Here is an 18,067-nt window from a genome sequence, read left to right as displayed (position 1 = left end):
AAATTTATTTACTTGATTTTTTTTTTTACACGATTAAATGTTTTTATAAAGAAAGATAACATGTCATTCCCTCTGAAATAAAATTTTCTTTTTTCACTTTTTTTTTTTTTTTTTTCTTTTTACAAAATGCTGAGAACATTAAAACATTTTTTAAACAACTGTATTTGGAAACGGTCATTCATACAGAACATGTGAAGGAACGATAGATCGGTGGGCAGCGAAGGTCCAGCCTCCAGTCTGCATCCCTGTACACATCCTTCTCTTCCTTCCGTCCCAGTTACACAGTCTGTCCACTAGCAGCTACCCCGGGAGACCCAGTCAGCAGTATTGCACATTAATCACTGAATATCATTCTGTTTGGGCAAGGGTTAGAAAAGAGTACAAAAGAAAATGTCACTTAAAAAAGGGGAGGAAAAAAATCCGGAACACATGCAGTCACAAGTAAGCACAAAATACATAGTGGATTAAAAATTAAATGTACCTGCCAATGGACAAGAAAACGTGTGTTTGCCACTAAAGCCAATATGTCTTGCATGCTCATGTTTTAGTTATGGAAAATTTGAATAGTGGAGGGTTTCATGGTGTGCCTGTCGGGTGGAAGTGACTGTCAGCACGTCGAAGGTGCACTGGCCACTTAGTGTCAGTGTGCAGGAGGTTTGTGGTGACACAAGTGTACACACACACACACACACACACACACACACACACACACGCACGCATGCACACACAGGGGAAGGAAGCAAGCTGCAGAGGCCAGCCGATGGCGGACAATGAATCTGACACGTCCACAAATGTTTCGGAAAGCCGTTGTTCCTGGGTTGCGGTCGCTGTTTAGCACAACTCAAAGGCATTAAAGCTGCAATCTCAGTAAATGCTGTTTTTCTCAGGGCACTTAATCAGCAGAGCAGAAAATATAAGGCTTGCATGTGAACAAAAAAGCATTCTTGAAATTGAATAACTAATAGTCAACAACAAATACTTCTATGAGATTACTCAAGGAAAATTTCGAGAAAAATTACCATACTGTAAAACACACCTACTGATGATTTCAGTTTTTAATCGTTGTCCAAAATCAAAAATGACGTGAAAGGCACGAACAGCCAAACGTGGGCAATGTGTCCATATTAAAAATGAATAAGTACAAAGTAAACCCCTCACGTTTATTACCGTGTATACAGTATCTACTTGACTTTCAAATATAATAAGGCAAATCTGTAGACATAAACCATGAAAAATAATTTTTAGGATGCACCCTTCAAATTGTCTTCCTGACATTTGATCATTTCTACTTTAGAATGCTGTTATATTAACTTCATGCAAATAACGTTTGCACAATCGCTCACTTTTGATAACTGCTTGTCCTGCTCAGGGTTGCAGTGGTCCGGAGCCTATCCCAAAATCACTGGGTGCAAGGCTGGGGGTGGGGGCATTTTAAACAGCTGTATCCCATTTAAATGTTCAAGAGAGATACACTAATATTCATTAACCCATAAGCTTGTATTCCTTTGATTTTACAAACATGGCACAATGAAAAAACAAACGTAAAATACAGTGAAGCGCTGGCAAAATGAAATATGAAGTCACAGCAAGGTGAATATTACACAAAGTAAATAAAAAAAAAAAAAAAAATCACATTGATCTTGATGTGAAGTGCAGTAATTAATAAAAGGTGTCCCAACAGCAGTAGAGAAAGAGGAGGCTTTCTGTCGGCTGAGTCCGCCGCTTCTTTGGAGTACAACACAAGCACTTTCGCATAAAGCAACACTAAAGAAAGTATTTACACCGAAGCGTCTTTCACACTGCTGCAAGCTCCCGTACAAAAGGCTATTACACAGCAATACATACTGTTTACCACAAATAGTGTGGGAAAATCTAGGATAGGCTTCTAAGTGCTTGATAATGTGCACAGAAGAGAAAGGCAACTACATTTGAGAGTTTTTAGATTTTCGTACGTCAGGACGGAATCAACCAAATTCCCTTTTTTTTTCGTGTCACGTGGTACGTTCTGAATCCTACACAGCAGGAATTTGGTGTTTCCTGGAGGTTGCGCGGCTCTCTGTGTCATTCTCAAAAAAGTGCTATAATAAAGCAGATTATCTTTCCTGATAGCATATAGGGACAGTTCAAAGGAGGGGAAAAATCCAAATTATGCAGAACTGCTGCAGGACTGTGGCTCCGAGAAGGAAGCCTGTTGTTTCTGGCATGGCGATGGAGCAGTTTGTGGTGTGGCATAGTGGTCTAGACCTGGAAGATGCCTGAGCTATAAACTAATGCTACCCAGGCCTGTTTCTGCAGGGCTATCGGTTAGGTTAGGACTTTGGGGTTAGGGCTAGGACTTGAGGGTAAAGGTTAGGTTAGGACTTGGGGATAAAGGTTAGGTTAGGACTTGGGGGAAAGGGTTAGGTTAAGACTTGGGGGTTAGGGTTAGGGTTAGGACTTGGGGGTTAGGGTTAGGTTAGGACTCGGGGGTAAGGGTTAGGTAAGGACTCGGGGGTTAGGGTTAGGTTAGGACTCCGGGGTAAGGATTAGGTTAGGACTCGGGGGTAAGGGTTAGGTTAGGACTTGGGGGGTAAGGGCTAGGGTTAGAACTTAGGGGTTAGGGGGCAATATAGAAACTGCACACCTAATGCTACTCTTCTCCCGATTGTCTAACAGACTATTCTCAACACAAGGCCATGGGCAATGTGTAAGTGCTCACTGTCATACATTCTTCTCATCCTAACTATCTTCTAAATACTGCTAAGGATCCAAGAATACGTGGTTCTCTTGCTTTTTTGGAAAACAATTAGTCACACAAGGTGTGTGCTGACAGTGTAAGTTTCTGGCAACAAGACTGAAGAATATCCACACCGTTAAATTTCCTGATTTTTTTTCTTCCGATATTATTTACAATTATATAAAGAATCTTTCTCCTTTATAAAAAACATCTCATTTTTAAAAAATAAATGAAATAAAAACATTACAAGGTATATCTTTTGTGTGTAGTGTACACAAGATTCTGGGATCCCTTTAACACCAGTTCACCTTGGTTTTTGCAAAAGTGTCTTTTTCCAGTCCAAAGTAAAGTACAATTGTGATATTTAATATTGCAGCATTTGGTTACTTCCAAAGCTGCATGAGCCAGCAGTCATATTCCTGAAAAAAAAAAAAAACCCAAAGAATATAAAGAAAAGACCATACGCAGTTCAAAAATGTCTGCCTGACCCATGGTTTGCATCAAAACGTTGGAAAATTTTGTCTTGTGTTCCTCACAAAGTGCTTGAACTGAAGCTTACCTTCACTTTTCACACTTGTGACGGTGAAGACTAGTTTGCGGCAGAACGTCAGTGTGAGGCACAACAGGGGGACATTTGTCAACACGGGTTAGAAACCCTTGTTTGTTAAAGCACCTCGATAGCTTTTCCAGAACGTTGCAGGACGACAACGGAGATGATGTCATCTTCGCCTGGTGGGTTTGTGTTACCAGTTTAATGCATGTTGTCATCTCCAATTACTTGTCCTCTACTGGGTCCTTAGACCGAAGAATGCCTGAGGATCATTAGAGGCAAAGCTCCTGGCTTTCATGGTGAACACTCCCTTCTGAGTAGTGTCATCTCTCATTTAGGTCTATGCTGCTGGTGGTGGTGGTGACGCTGTCTGGTGCTAGAGGTGCTGCACCACTCAAGACAAAATAGCTTGAGCTGCAAGTACCACTTTGCCCTCAGACGTTCTAACACTGTCTACAAAGCCAACTCTCAGACCCAGTGAGAAATCACAGCTTTCTAGGGAGGTGGCATGATGCTTGTCCATCTCACTTCCTTCCACTGTTTCCCTGCAGAGGAAAGGATCCTAATGATCACTGTCTTCTTCACTCCATGAATGCAGTAAAGGCATCTTCTTTGATAAGTCCATCTCTTCAAACACAGATAATTGCCATCTGAATATATCACGGCCACAAGCCAATGTGTTTACACTAGAAGCTGCTGCAGGCTTCTTTTTTCCATTCCTATGAAAGGTTAAACTCATGGGAGATGGACTGATGCCCCGAGTCCTTCTAGGTTTCCACCCAGACTGAAGCAGCTGGTGCCTTCATCTGAGGGGGGCAACACATACAGTGCTTCTATTTCATGTCACCTCTCCCAACAAATCTGTGTCTCCAGATGCACAGGTGACCTTCAACAGGTAGCTGGTTTGAATTACATATAATTTTGAAGATCAGAAGTTGTGAGGAGCAAGAAAGAGAGATCTTTCAACAGATGACAGGAACACCATCGGTGCTGAAGATCATCCCAGTGGTGGGTTCATAGGTCCCGGCCAAGTAGTAGAGATCCTCACTGTCCTGGTACTTCTTTGTTTTAATCATCTGTTCATACTGATCCAAACCGACAACCAGACACTTGTGAGAGACCGTCTGCACGTCATTTTCATCGACATGAGAGGACTGATACAGGGCACGCTGTTGAAGGAAAAAGATGGTTAAAGTTTCTCATAAATGGACCTTCTCAGTTGTTATTATACTATACAGAAATGCAAAACTTCTCACCTCCATGAAATCCTTTCTCTGGCTGGGGGCCTGAAGGCTGGCTGGAAGCCCCTTTGGAGACTTGTGATCCCAGTTCTGCCAAGAGGTATTTTGTAAGTTTTAGGGTTTTTTATAAGTAAGATGTTACGGAGATTTTGGCTGTCTCTATGTGCTGTGTAAACACAGATAACCAAGACAGAAAGTTATATTTACAAACATAAGTAACTGACATGACTATGGAACACACCTTTTTGTCATGAAGCTTCTTTAAAGGGTTTGTTTCTTCAGGGTGGTAAAACCACTTTACTCTGACCACCATATTATTCCCCCAGGACTCCCACATGCTCTGGATACAACCAATGTATGGCAGGTTGGGCCGTCCGGCAGACAAAAATACAGCACAGTCTCCGATTCTAATCATCTCTTTTCCACGCACAATGGCTTTGTAGAACAACTTCTTGGCCTTTCCCTTCATTCCTCGTCTCTGCAAACAAGAGGTGAAGACAACCCTTAATTCTTACCAAAGCATTATCAGAGCCAGTGTTTGCTAGATTAATACTTTCGAGGTTAAGGTTATAGATAAACCGAATTTAGATAAACTAGCTCATAGCTACTCCTGATGATGAATCTCACCTGGGTAGGTTTTCCAAACCACTTCCACAGCTGCCTTGCTGGGAGAAAGGCAGCGATTTTAGGCCTGTTCTCCACTGAAGGGAGCCTCTGACGCTTGGCCAACTCCTTGGTGGTAGGGAGATGTATGCCCTCTCGTTTTCTTGGACGGTTTTTTGCTTGTGGCTGCTTGTGTTGTTGCTTCTGCTGCTGCTGTTTTTTCTGGCCCTTGGATGGAGTAATGGAGGGAGTCTGAAGCTGACTGGACAACTTGTCCTCCACATGTGGCCGTGTCTGCTGGGCCACAGGAGTGGTCTGCGGAGGGACAGGCGTTTCCTCATCGGAGCTGCATGAGGAGTCCTCGTCTGTTGTGGATGAAGAAGAGCAAGAGGAAGAGGAAGAACTGGATGATGATGTAGAGGAGGACGATGAGCTGCTTGAAGAGGAGCTGGAGGAGGACTTTGAGGATATGCTGCTGGAAGTCCTTGAGCTGGTGGACCTCTTATCGCTCCCATGTCCCTTTTCTTGCCCCCGCTCTTCTTCTGATTCTGAGCTGCTTGTGCTACTACTTGACATGGCTTCTTCTTTCAGGTGGGAACCCTTGACTGGCTCATCCTCATTCTCTTCCAGCACTCCAGTCTTGGATGTAGGCACAGAGTCAACCTTCAGAACATCCTTTTCTGAAGCTTTTGACTTTTGTTTAGTGTCTCCTGGTAGAACTGTGGAGAAAGGTACATCTGTCACTGCCTTGCTTTCCCTACTGGACAGACTGTGGTCTTCCATCATCATCAGTGCTTTAGTCTTCTTTGTTTTGGGGGACATCACGCCTTCATGGTCCAACTTTATGAGAATTTCCGATGGTTTTCTTGGCATTTTTCCCACCTGCTTGTGCTCACTCTTCTTTCCTTTCTTTGCCAAATTCACATTTCCTGCGTTGTGCTTCTCATTCAACACAAGGGAACTCAATGAACTTGATGGTTCGTTGTAGATATCAACAGAGAGGACTTTCCCGTAGAGTGGAAACAAATAGGATGGCTGTGGCTGGGAGCTGATTTTGGCTGGAGCCTTCACAGTTTTCTTCTGGGCTTCATTAGGAACTGTAACAGAGGTGTCTGCAGAGTCAGCCTGTTGGCATCTTCTTTCAAGCCGCTGGCCTGGTCTCACTGAGCTCAGAGGGCTCTCTGTGGATTTCTCAGGAAAAGCAGACATTTCTGCCTCCAAGTGCTCCTCTGGAACCCCTTCAGCTGCTGTAAAGGTGCATATGTGTTAATATTAAATATTGAAGAACGCAGATTTAGAACTACAGTGTACTCTCGATTATCTGGGTTAATGGAAGGGGGGTGCATGAATAATCAAAAACACAGATCATTGAAAAACATATACTTTATTGGGTGGAACATCTACCTCCTAGGATGACCTTCTTCATGTTGTCTTGTTTCAAAATACCAATTACAGTCTGTTGCAAATGCTTTAATTTTCTTTTTTTTTTTTTTTTTTTTTTTTAACTTTTGTGCATATTGCAAACTTGCGGAATTCTTTTGCAAGCTCAGCTGCAGATGGCCTTCTTGCAATTTTTTTCAAGTACCCAAAGCTTTTGTTTTATAGCAAGTACAACTTTGTTCCTTTTTTCAGTTGTTTTATATGGTGAAATTATTTGCAATGTTGCAGAGAGAACTGTGTGCTTAAACACTGAATGATACCATAGCTGCAGACAGCTGGACTATCGGCACACACAGTAGCGGCATGTTCATTGTGTATTGTGTATTGAGGAATACACACAAGTGATCCTGACTGCTGTATTCAGGTTTATGCACACACACTCTTGGTGTGTAGTCATACATGTACTTTCCCACCGTCGTTAGTCATTACATAACAACTGATGATCGTCTATGGATAATGAGCACATGGGTGATTGAGAGAACAACATTCCACATTTAACATACCAGTTTTTATAAGTTTCTCAAATGAGTTTAACCATGTCTGGGTGAGAAAGATGTAACTTCATCAAATGTAAGTGAATATGTTATGAACTGGTCCCTTAACTAAGCATGAAGTATGTGAAATTACCCGGCTTTGGCTTGGGTTTTCTGCCCCGTCCTCTGGCCTTTGGAGCAAGGTCTTCAGGCACATGCAGGGTTGTCTCCTGGGTCTCAGAAATGTATTTGCTGGACTTCCTGCCCCGTCTCTTTGTGCTGGCTACCAGGAGAGCGGGAGAGGGCTCTGCACCTGTACAGAAAAACCCATCCAGGATGTTTAAAAGATCTGTCTGGCTATATGGTATGACCAGTGCCACAGTGGCCAGGAGAAACTGAACCACATGTCCTTTGACATCTACCCATAAATTCAGAGAATTGTCTCAAACAATGTTTCATTTTCGTGAGAATAAACAAGAATTTTATTAATGAAATATTTGATTAAATTAAATATTTATCTGTACATTGGATACAAAAACAATTGTATCAAACCACTGGTCCAGCAAAAACAAATTATATGCATAAATGGGTAAATCATTGCAAATAGCTTAGTCTACAAACTTACTACTGTAATTTGCCTTGGACAAAGGCATCAGCTAAATAAATAAATGTAGGCTGGAAAACGACAGATTCCGAATTTGACAAGGTTGTACATTATAATTCCTGCAATCAAAGACTAAATACTGGCTTTATAAACAAGTTTTGCTTGCAGTATTCATTATCAACGTTCAGAGGCAAAACCAAACAGACCAGTAGCTGGACTGCATCCAAATAACACATTTGTTCATGCTGAGTTTACTTTATCTGAAATATTATTTGGATACTTCAGAGAAGTTAAATTTCTTTTAATGGAAGAGATTTCAGTCTGTATATTTTTCTGTCAGATGTTTGCTCGGCTTGATTTACAAAATACCTACACTGGATCTTGTAGTTGGGAGGAAGCAGTCGAATGTGCGACAGGGGAATTCGGCCAGTATCGCCATCGTCAAACTCCACAGTTATGAAGCCATCTTCTACATCTGTTTCAGGATTTCCTGTCATTTCGAAGAGAGGAAAGCCTTTGACAGACAGAAGTTATGCTCTCTTTGAAAAGCTCATTTGCAATGTCATCAGCTTCTGGATTCTAGCAACCTTCCCACAGACCACAGTAAAACTTGCCCACACACACGACTGTTGTTTATGTTACAATGTGCACAATTATAACTGCCAAAAGAGGAGGCGGAGACTGCCTGGAAGAGTTGGCTCAAAGTTCCAGTTTTCACTAATAATGATGAAAGTCAGAATTTTGGTTTTTGGCAGCTTGTCCTGTACTGCTCAAGAGCAACTGCCTTGACTGTTTTTTTTACTGGGATTTCTGACCTTCTAGATTCCCTATGGCCAGAATGACCAGCCGACCAATGAAAACCTATGGTTTCATATAAAAATAATTTTGATAGCCAAGTCCCTGAAAAAAAACCCTGTCTCTCCTTTTTGTTTCAAACCCAGTACACAAAAATAAACTACAGCAGCCATCATAACCCTTTCACCTTATTTTCTTCAGCCTGAAAGAATGCTATTAATGGCTTTCAGCCTAAGAGGCTTTTGACCAATTTTCAAATAAAAATTTTACATGCAATAAATTTTCTGCAGGGGAAATCTTGCACTCAGTCAACCACACGGTTCTTGAGCCACGTTACCATAACTCTGGCTGACTGGTCTAAAAATCAGGCTATTAAAATAACTTTCCATCTCAACTAGCAGAGATTCTCTGACCAAAATGAATTCATATTCGCCAGCATGGAATGATATGCCCTTCCATGTGTGGAAGAGCAATTCGCCAGCACTTTTTAATACAGAACAAAACTACCAAAGTTGAATCGATTGTGTACATTTATTATTACGCTTCAAATTCAGAACATCTGTTTGCGGCAAAAATACGTTTCATTAGCTGCCGTTTAACTGTGTGAATTGCAGTAAAGGCGTTACGGTCATATGTTCCAGCCTGCTGTTGTGTCCTACACAACACAGTGGTGTGTCCACATGTATTTTGGGTGCACTTTTACCATACTAAAAGTTCAGAACTGCTCTAAGCAAACTGTATTGTGTACCGATACTATATGTGTGATGTGTCATCATACAGGAAGCAGATAACTGGGATACTGTGGTGAAGTGCCGTTCCAGACCCAGGCTGCCTTTAATTTGTTCTGAACCTTTCCTTATAGTAAAAGTTCCTTGTAAAAATATTTTCTAAGTAAACTAATGCATACGCTAAGCAAATATGAATCATAACCTCTGACGACTGTCCCGGGGTATAGACAGCGGTACTGTTGGCTCCAGTAGGCGGCAATCCTAGTACCCTCTGGGAGGTACCTCACCGAGGGGGGCTTCACGTCGATTATCTAGGCAGGGGAACACAAAAAGTTTCTTGTGAAATAGCTGCTCAGAAGAAGGAACTGACATTCATTTTTGGTGGGTAAATTCATAAATATGGTCTGGAAAATTGATTTGATGAAATGCACTGATGGAATGAAAGAAGCCCATGGATGTCCCTATGGATCTCCTTTGCTGAGACAGAATAAATGGTTTGTAGGCCAAGGACGGCCCCTGCAGATCATCCAGTCAGCAGAAGCAAGATGCTCACCGCTTCCTGCAGCAGCTGCTCCAAGCAGTAGATGTGCGGCCGGTTCCCTCGCTCTCCCTCCACCATCACCCTGTATCTGCAAGACACACGGTTCACAATCCTCAGTGCACCCCGAGGGCGTACGGCCTCCCACACTCCTCTCGCCCTTCACACCCCCACACTCCCCACGGCTTCATTCTACTCAGAATTTCCAAAGGAGGTATCAGGAGAAAGCTCATAAGGAGGTATAATCATTAAAAAAAAAAAAAAATAATTGTAGTCGGGAGGAGATGATGTCTCTGCAATGGTGTTGCTGCACAGGGGTTAAACCTTGAAGCGCTGAGAGGAGCTGGGCAGCTCAGGCAGCTGGACCATTAATCCAGGGCTCCCTTGAGGAGACAGTGGGTCTTTGGACAGTCTCTAAGACAAAACATCCAGCAGCACCTGACTGCTGAACTGAGCTTTGGCTTACAGTTCCTCTCTCCTGGGATGGATCACCTTCCATATATTTTAAAGGGACAAATTCATGTATATCAATAAGAGACGTTTATATAACTATATGTTATAATACAGTCTAATAATATTTTTATGTATTTATTTAGATAAGATGGTGATTCAAGTATTATTTACTAATGGTATTAAATATTTTGTTGGAAGGCAACAATATACACTTCCACTGAACACCTGTATGTAAATATAAATGTAACAAGACCTTAGACAAACAAACAAAATATAAATACATGTAACAAAACACAAAACATATATCACCGTGACCCTGTTCAGGAAAAGCAGTTATTGAAATCGAATGGATGGATAAAATGTATATTTTTGATAAAAAAATAACATCTACCTATCGATCTATTATAGATAGCTATGTGGAAAAATAGCTAAACATATAGTATATTTTATATAACATAGACATTTTTGACAAACTGAGCAAGACTTTAATGTCCAGCAAGACAGCACGATGTCTTCTCTGGGTCCTGAAAAAGAATCTTTATATTTAGAAATATTTTTATATTTAAGGATATTTTACAACTAAAAATGTTTTTAAACGCGAAAAGCAGGCTAGCGAAGGTCCTGTCTCGGAGGACACCTGCCGCTCAAGAGTAGAAATCCATTACGTTGAGTTGGGCCACAGATGGTGGTCGGCAGCGACCCCTCCCTGAAACCCCTGCAGCAGCAGCAGCAGCAGCAGCAGCAGCATCGGCATCGGCAGCATCTTCCCTCCTTCCCACCTCCCTCACAAGCGCCGTTTCTCCACACAGCTGGAGCAAAGAGCACAGGGGTATCGGTCATGTCTAGTGGGTCAGGCTTGTTTTCAGAGCGTCCAGCCTGGAGAGGATGAGCTCTTTGCCGTTCTGTCCTCGGTGAGCTGAAAGGAGGCCGCGCTGGTGTGGAACGCAGCGAACCGGGGGAGAATACACCGCGCGCTTATCTCCACCAGCTCCCGCGTACCTCCGCAGGCTCCAAGGAACAGACCACGCTTGGCACTGCGGGTGCAGGAGCGTGGGGCAACGGGGGTCTGCATGCTTCTGATACTTTTTTCCTCCCCTTAAACCGGGTCTCTGGAGTTTTCCCACCAGACACTCAATAAAGCCGTCTGCTCATTCGCTCCGCGGAGAAACACCGGAGAAAATGAAAAACACGGAATCTTCATTGCCTGCCTTTCTCCGTCTTTTCTTCAAAGTGTTTCATAGGTGCACTGGATGCCTCCCTTGCCAGGAAAAAGCTCAGCGTGGGGTTTATGTCTGTATTGAGCCAATCGTTTTAGTTTAGCTAATACAGCTCCATCTATTTATCGTGCTTTATGGGGGCTACGGACAGAGCGTACAGACCGGCTCTGGAATTTCTCTTCATTATAAGCAGCTGGCATATAACATAGCTGGCCATAGTATGCATTCCTTTCACTGATTATGTCCACTCCACAAAACATAGCTGATGTCATAACAGTCAATCCCTCTGAGTCTCTTCAACAAACATCTGCTTAGCTTTAGGGCAGGTATGTCCTGAGGTTCGTTGACAGCAAGGGCGTCCAAGGTGGTTCTGTCACATGTTAAGAGGCTTTTAGCAATAATAAGAGCGCCGATGCAACTGGTAAATCGTAAAGATAAGCGCGGGCAAAATAAACTGACATTCCACCAACTCCCAGCAGACACATCCCACTAAGTGTGACATGAGCCCCAAGGGGTCAATATTATTTTTTCTTTTTTTAAAACATAAAAAATAAAAAAAGGTCTCTAAGCACATTCCTCAGAATCTCATTTTAGAGCCATGCAGTTTTACACCACGGGAAGTTCATAGAAACACACAAGGTTGGCCGGTCACTGTGACCTTTACCCCACGACACGTGATGCTGGGTAGCAGCCCCAAATGTAAACTATCATGTGAGCGCATCAGCGGGATACACGCGCTCCTCAACTTACGGCAAGCTTCCATTCCGATGGCCTCGACATAAAGTGACTTCATTGTTGCAGACCTCGTTCTACTACACACTAAACATAGCGTTAAATAAACAATTAACAAGCATGAACGCTACACTGAATAATAGGGCTTTGTTTGCTCACGAATTTCATATATTATTTGGGTTAAAATGATATAAATATATATTAATAATATACATACAGTACAGTATTTCAATATTATTATTTAATTTATGCTACACTGTTACTTTTGGGGGGGAAGCGGTGACGCAGTGGGTTGGACCAGGTCTTGCTCTCCGGTGGGTCTGGGGTTCGAGTCCCGCTTGGGGTGCCTTGCGACGGACTGGCGTCCCGTCCTGCGTGTGTCCCCTCCCCCTCCAGCCTTACGCCCTGTGTTGCCGGGTTAGGCTCCGGCTCCCCGCGACTCCATATGGAACAAGCGGTTTCAGACAGTGTGTGTTACTTTCAGTTTAATTTCTAAATTGGTTTTCTTCTGCTTTTTCCTTCCTGCAACACCGCAATACCCATGTTTTTGCTTGCTAGAAATTTTAAATAAATTGCATGAGTGGAACCACAAAAAAACATGTTCCGTATCAAAAAAGTCCGGCTGATAGAAACACCGACCGAGTCAATAAGAAATGTGGCTTTTTTGTGGCGGTTTAGCGATGCACGATGTTATCGTACACCAGATGGAGCGGTCGTTATTAGACATTCTAACAAATTGTTGGGAGTCAAAAATAATGTAATAAGGTTGACAGGACGGGTGTTGTGAGTCACATGTTGTAAGCTGATGACCACGTTTAGTGGAAAGACCTTTCCACGCAAGCTGATGTATCTGATATGCTGTTGCCCATTCTAGCATACAGCCGACCACTCTAGAGCAGCACAACAGAGGAATTGCTCACACACACACACACACACACACACACACACACACACACACTGCTTCAGCATACGAGAAGGACGACATGATGCACATCCATCTTCCACAACATATTTTGCTATGGCCGTATGTTACGAGGCAAAATCAAGATCGCGATCGCCTGTCATGTCGAATCTATCAGCGCAGCATGGTTAAAAACATGTGACTATAGTAAATATGAAAACAGAAATGTTCATTTTCCGTAACTCTGTCTATTTCCGTACCTATTAGCCGATAAAGTCACGGTGTTGTCTCCATGGCAATCACGTACAGTGCAGGACAAAGGCCACAACCTTTCACATTAATCTTCTGGATAAAAGTTTGATTTATCTGATTAATTTGCACGTCTTTTCCCTGTTGTTTTTCGAGCCGCACTTGTCTCCTGCATCAAAGTAATTCATCCAGCGCTATGAATGGTCCTCACTAATGAAATGGGGAGCGACGGCACGTAAACGCGCATCTCTATATGTGCGTATGCATTATCATATTATTCATTAACAGACTGTTGAAGTACCGAACAGATTTTATCTGCTCTGAAAGCCTTTAGGTGTTGTGTACAGCATAGATGGGAACGCGAATGTGAGAACAGAAAGAGGACAATCCATCTGTTCCCTTCGGCCTTCCTTTCAGACTGATGAGCCTGTCTTTCCCTTCAACGTGGACATTTAAGAATCTTTTCAAAACGTCGCTTCAATGCGACGCTAAACTTTCTCTCCCGAAGTAGTAAGCGGGGTGAAGGATTGGGAAACGAACACCCCCCCCGAACAAAAGCCCCCTTTGCCGCAAAAGAGTGAGAAATGGGATGGAAATAATAGGAGCCTGCGATGAAACAACAGCACGCATTCTAAAAGGCTCCAGATTCACAGTACATGAACAAAATATTTCAAAACAAAAGGTTACTGTTAATCAGGTTTAAGAAAAGACGGCCGCATTAATTCACGACAGAACTGAAATACTTATGAAATAGCGGTTCCTCTCGTTTTCTCCGTATTAATTCCATTACTCCGGGAATCAAACCGCAGCTGAATTTTACTGGCTGCAGAATAAATTCCAAATGATCTGTTCTAAAATCTACCGCAACCACAGTGTGATAGGAATGCTGCCAAGTACTTGTAAAGAACAGATGTCATTTCTTTCCAAATGTTGGGGATAAATACATTTGGCTAAATGTACATTGCATAGTCTGTGTGTTGTTTTTTTGGGTATTGATTTTCATTTGAATGCACTTGCCATTCTTCCAAAGCACCTATTCAGCAGCTCAGGAACCGATGTAAGAATTTGCTGGATGAGCTTTAAGACTACCGGCGTGTTCCTTTTTAATAAGATGGCTCACGCTAACGCCAAAGCAGTCTTTCCAAATGCCCATCGCAGTGGCGGCATCTGCAATGTGAGCCAAGAGCTGAGCTGCGAGGGAGCCAGCGAGCTGCCTGGGGACAGGCGTCCAGCAGAGGACAGCGGGTAATGCTCTGGACTCCACCTGGGAGGTGCTGTACTTAGTAAGAGACATGAAGGATTTGTATAATAACGGGCTGTTTGATGCTGTGTTTGTTAATAAGCGTGGTAATGAAGTTTATGGGCAGGTAAATGTGGTGTATAATAAGGGAGAAGGGAGGCGCTGTGTTTAATAAGGGGTAAGGTCTATTATCGAAGACTCGGAGAGGTAATGAGACATCGAGAGGTATTTTATAAGAAACGAGGAGGTGCCGTGTGTAAAAAGGGACGGGGAAAGTCGTACATTTAATAAATTATGACGAGGGAGGTGCTGTGTTTAATGGGGCGTGAGGAGGTGCTTTGTTTTATAATGGAAAGAGATGTCATATGTTATGTAAGACATGGAGAAGTAATGAGACAATGGGAGGTGTTTTATAAGGGATGAGGAAGTGGTGTGTTTAACAGAACGATGACTTGCTGTACTTAATACAACATAAAAAGGTATTGTGTATAATAAAGGCAGAGGTGCTGTGTATAATACAGAATAAGGAGGTGCTGTGTATAATAAGGATGAGGAGGTGCTGTATGAAACAAGAGGCAGGGAGGTAATCAGAGCAGAGGCCCATGAGATGTACCGATTATTTCAGTCCTTTTCTGGGAGAGCCATACAATTTTTTTTGGCGTATTATACCGTATATTCAAATGCTGGCTTGATTATAACGAGTAAATAGCACAGCAAACAAACAGTTTGCAGATCAAAGACATGTTTTAAAGGGAGAGCCAAGGGATGCGAGGGGCACTGGGGATTGTGCCCTCCTGCTTAATATTAATAGTGCAAACTACTAGATTCCAGAATTTTCTTGAGAGGCTCATAAACGTTTAACTTCCACGATGCATGATGAAGGAGCGGAGTTTGCCGAGGCCCCCATCCCCCAGCCCTCACCCAACGCGAAAGCTGAAGATGTGCGGTATTCCACGGTTGCCGTTGCTTTCGGCCCCAAGCCGCCTCAATAACCCCGTGTCAGGGGCGGCGCAGAAAGGATGCCTGCTAACAAGGCTCTTTGACACTCGGGCCAATTTGCGGATGTCTTACATGTCCGGAGAGTGAACCGTGCTGACGTGGCCAGCGTAGAGCAGCTTGTCGTCCATGGGGATGAGGACCCTCAGCCCGTCCTTCAGCTCATCCTTGTCAATCACGCAGCTCCGGGGGGCTGCAAGGCAGGGCGGCAGCCGCGGTCAGAGACACGGTGTAGAAACTGTATAACTCAAGATCTCTCATTATAACTCCATCATAGAAACATTAGCGGACCAAGGAAACATATTTATCCAGCTAAAATGTATCCATCGTCCGGGAGTGCATTACGTCCTTTGTCACTTGCTGTCAGCAGACAGTGGGATAGTAGGTCTAAAACATTCATTTCTCTGCTCCTGCTACAGTGCTTTTTTCACAAGAAGAATATATGAAATGAACTACAACTGTGTAGAAGCCGTCGCATCATCACAAGGTTATCTGTTGCGTCAGCATTTCCTTTGCTAATTTCATTTAGGCACCTTCATCTCTCATGAGGACCGGCGAAAATACATCAGGAAACTTCATGTGAACTGCTGACAATAGTCGGCAAGTAATGCGGTGTAACTGGCACCGATGTGGCGGAATGAGCGCCCTCTCCCCCTCAGAACTGCTGAATGCTTTTCAACACTCAAGAAGGGACTCAAAACACACCTCTTTTGTACCCAGTTCTCTCCTGATCTCCTAACTTCTCCACAAACTTGCATCACATTATCTGTCACAGCAACCTTTGTATTTCCTATCAGTTCTTTATACAGTTATCTTAATGTGCTGGCAGAAATTCTTCTGAACTGATAACATAGTGGTTAAAGCGACAGCCTTTAGATCTGAAAGTTGTCGGTTTGAATCTCCTAATACTGTAGTACCCTTGAGCAATGCACTTACTCTAAAATGGCTCTGGTAAAAGTACCCAGCTGTATAAATGGGTAAATTGTAGGTACATTAAAATTGTATGTTGCTTTGGAGAAAAGCATCAGATAAATTAATGGATGTTTCTTCATGGAATGAACTTTTGTTTACTCTTGAGTTGTGACAAATGCAGATGGGTAACACTTTGGATTCACCTGCCATCATTTACAAGGATACAGTACAATGATTGACAATACAAGGATTAATAATTCTTATAGCAAATGTCCTTGTGGTGCAACTGAACATAAAAAACTACTCTATTATTTACATTTTTTTTTCTTTAGCTAATGGTTTTCTCCAAAGTAACCGACAATATTGACATACAGTAGCTTAACCATTTATACATCTGGTTATTTTTTCTAATGCAGCAATTCAGGGTAAATACCTTGGTTAAGGGTACCACAGTAAGAGGTAGGATTCAAACCTGAGCGCTTCAAATGCAAGGCAGAAGGTCTAACCTGCTATGCTGGCATCCTTTTAAATGTAAAAGATTTACATTTATCCATTTAGCTGATGCTTCTCTTCAAAGCAACTTACAATTATTTATCCATTTACACAGCTGGGTAATTTTACTAGCGCAATTTAGGATAAGTACCTTGTTCTAGGGTACTACAGCTGGAGGTGGGGACCAAACCTGCAACCTTTAGGCACAAAGGCAGCAACTCTAACCACTACGCTACCAGTTATTCCCAAAAAAAGATGTGTATTAGTGCCAGAAATTTAGTACAGCAATACCTCGCCCTATGTCGTCAATTGTTTCCAAAGGGTGCGACTTAAGTTGAAAAGCGACAAAAAACAAAATAACCCCTAAAAAACTGATTTAGACCACCTATAAACCCCTTATCAGCATTCCCCTTAAGTGTATACACTTCAATTAAAGCTAAAATACAGAAAAAACAAAACAAAAAAGAAATTCCGAAAAAATGTCAGGTAAATAAGACAATTTTTTTATTTTTATTTTTAAGCTTTTAATTGATTTTAAAGATTACAGTATATTATTCTATATATTTTAACCTTTTTTTTTTATTTGATTTTACACTTTGTTATAGTTTTTAAGTGATTTTTAAGTTGTAAACAATTTTTACTGTTTTCGGCTGACCGACGTAAAGTCGCGTCAGTCGACCGAAGACGAATTGTATTTTTCCATATATATTTAACAAAAAACCCACGTAAAGTCGAAATCGACGCAACACGAAAAAACGTAGGGCGAGGTATTACTGTACAAGAATAGGGACAGCAGAGCATAGCTAGGGAGGGAGTGAGGGAGGGAGGGCTATGAGGCACGTAGGTGAGGGTGCGGAGCTGTGTGTCAGCACATCTCCCGGCAGGCACTCACGTGGCGTGTTGGGTCGCTCGGGGTGACCGGGACCCTCGTCCTCCGAGAAACTGCTGTCCTGATTGGGCTCAAAATCCTCATCCGCCGCCATGCTCTCCATCAGCTTGCTAACAGCCCCTCCCTTGACACGAGCCTCGTTTGGGACACAAAACTTAGGGTGTTAATTGACTCCTCGTGTAGACTGATGTCATACCTTCTGTTCAACAATTATTTAAAAAAAAAAAAAAAAAAAAACTCCAGCATACGAGACAATCAACACCAAGTTGTTGTTCGCCGTAGGAACTTGTCATTGCAG

The 18,067-nt window shown here is 42.5% G+C and overlaps 1 protein-coding gene across 7 annotated transcripts in view; it reads right to left on the bottom strand.

The window, feature by feature from the left end:
- Positions 1 to 2,475: 2,475 nt before the first annotated feature.
- Positions 2,476 to 18,067, bottom strand: part of LOC108926993 (trinucleotide repeat-containing gene 18 protein-like) — a 68,033-nt gene continuing 52,441 nt past the window's right edge. For 6 of the 7 annotated variants that reach the window (XM_029246644.1, XM_029246645.1, XM_029246639.1 and 3 more), the window contains exons 21-30: positions 17,773 to 17,905; positions 15,552 to 15,669; positions 9,704 to 9,779; positions 9,353 to 9,461; positions 8,001 to 8,117; positions 7,178 to 7,336; positions 5,135 to 6,357; positions 4,749 to 4,985; positions 4,523 to 4,597; positions 2,476 to 4,435 (exon numbers count right to left, since the gene is read on the bottom strand). In XM_029246644.1, coding sequence (XP_029102477.1) covers positions 4,229 to 4,435; positions 4,523 to 4,597; positions 4,749 to 4,985; positions 5,135 to 6,357; positions 7,178 to 7,336; positions 8,001 to 8,117; positions 9,353 to 9,461; positions 9,704 to 9,779; positions 15,552 to 15,669; positions 17,773 to 17,905 — 2,454 coding nt within the window. In that variant the 3' untranslated portion in view covers positions 2,476 to 4,228. The remainder of the gene's footprint in view (positions 4,436 to 4,522; positions 4,598 to 4,748; positions 4,986 to 5,134; positions 6,358 to 7,177; positions 7,337 to 8,000; positions 8,118 to 9,352; positions 9,462 to 9,703; positions 9,780 to 15,551; positions 15,670 to 17,772; positions 17,906 to 18,067) is intronic. The other variant, XR_003797162.1, reaches the window with a different exon arrangement.

The sequence above is a fragment of the Scleropages formosus genome, chromosome 20 (assembly GCF_900964775.1).
Source record: "Scleropages formosus chromosome 20, fSclFor1.1, whole genome shotgun sequence".
NCBI classification, from domain to species: domain Eukaryota; kingdom Metazoa; phylum Chordata; class Actinopteri; order Osteoglossiformes; family Osteoglossidae; genus Scleropages; species Scleropages formosus.
This window is presented reverse-complemented; position numbering and strand designations above follow the sequence as displayed.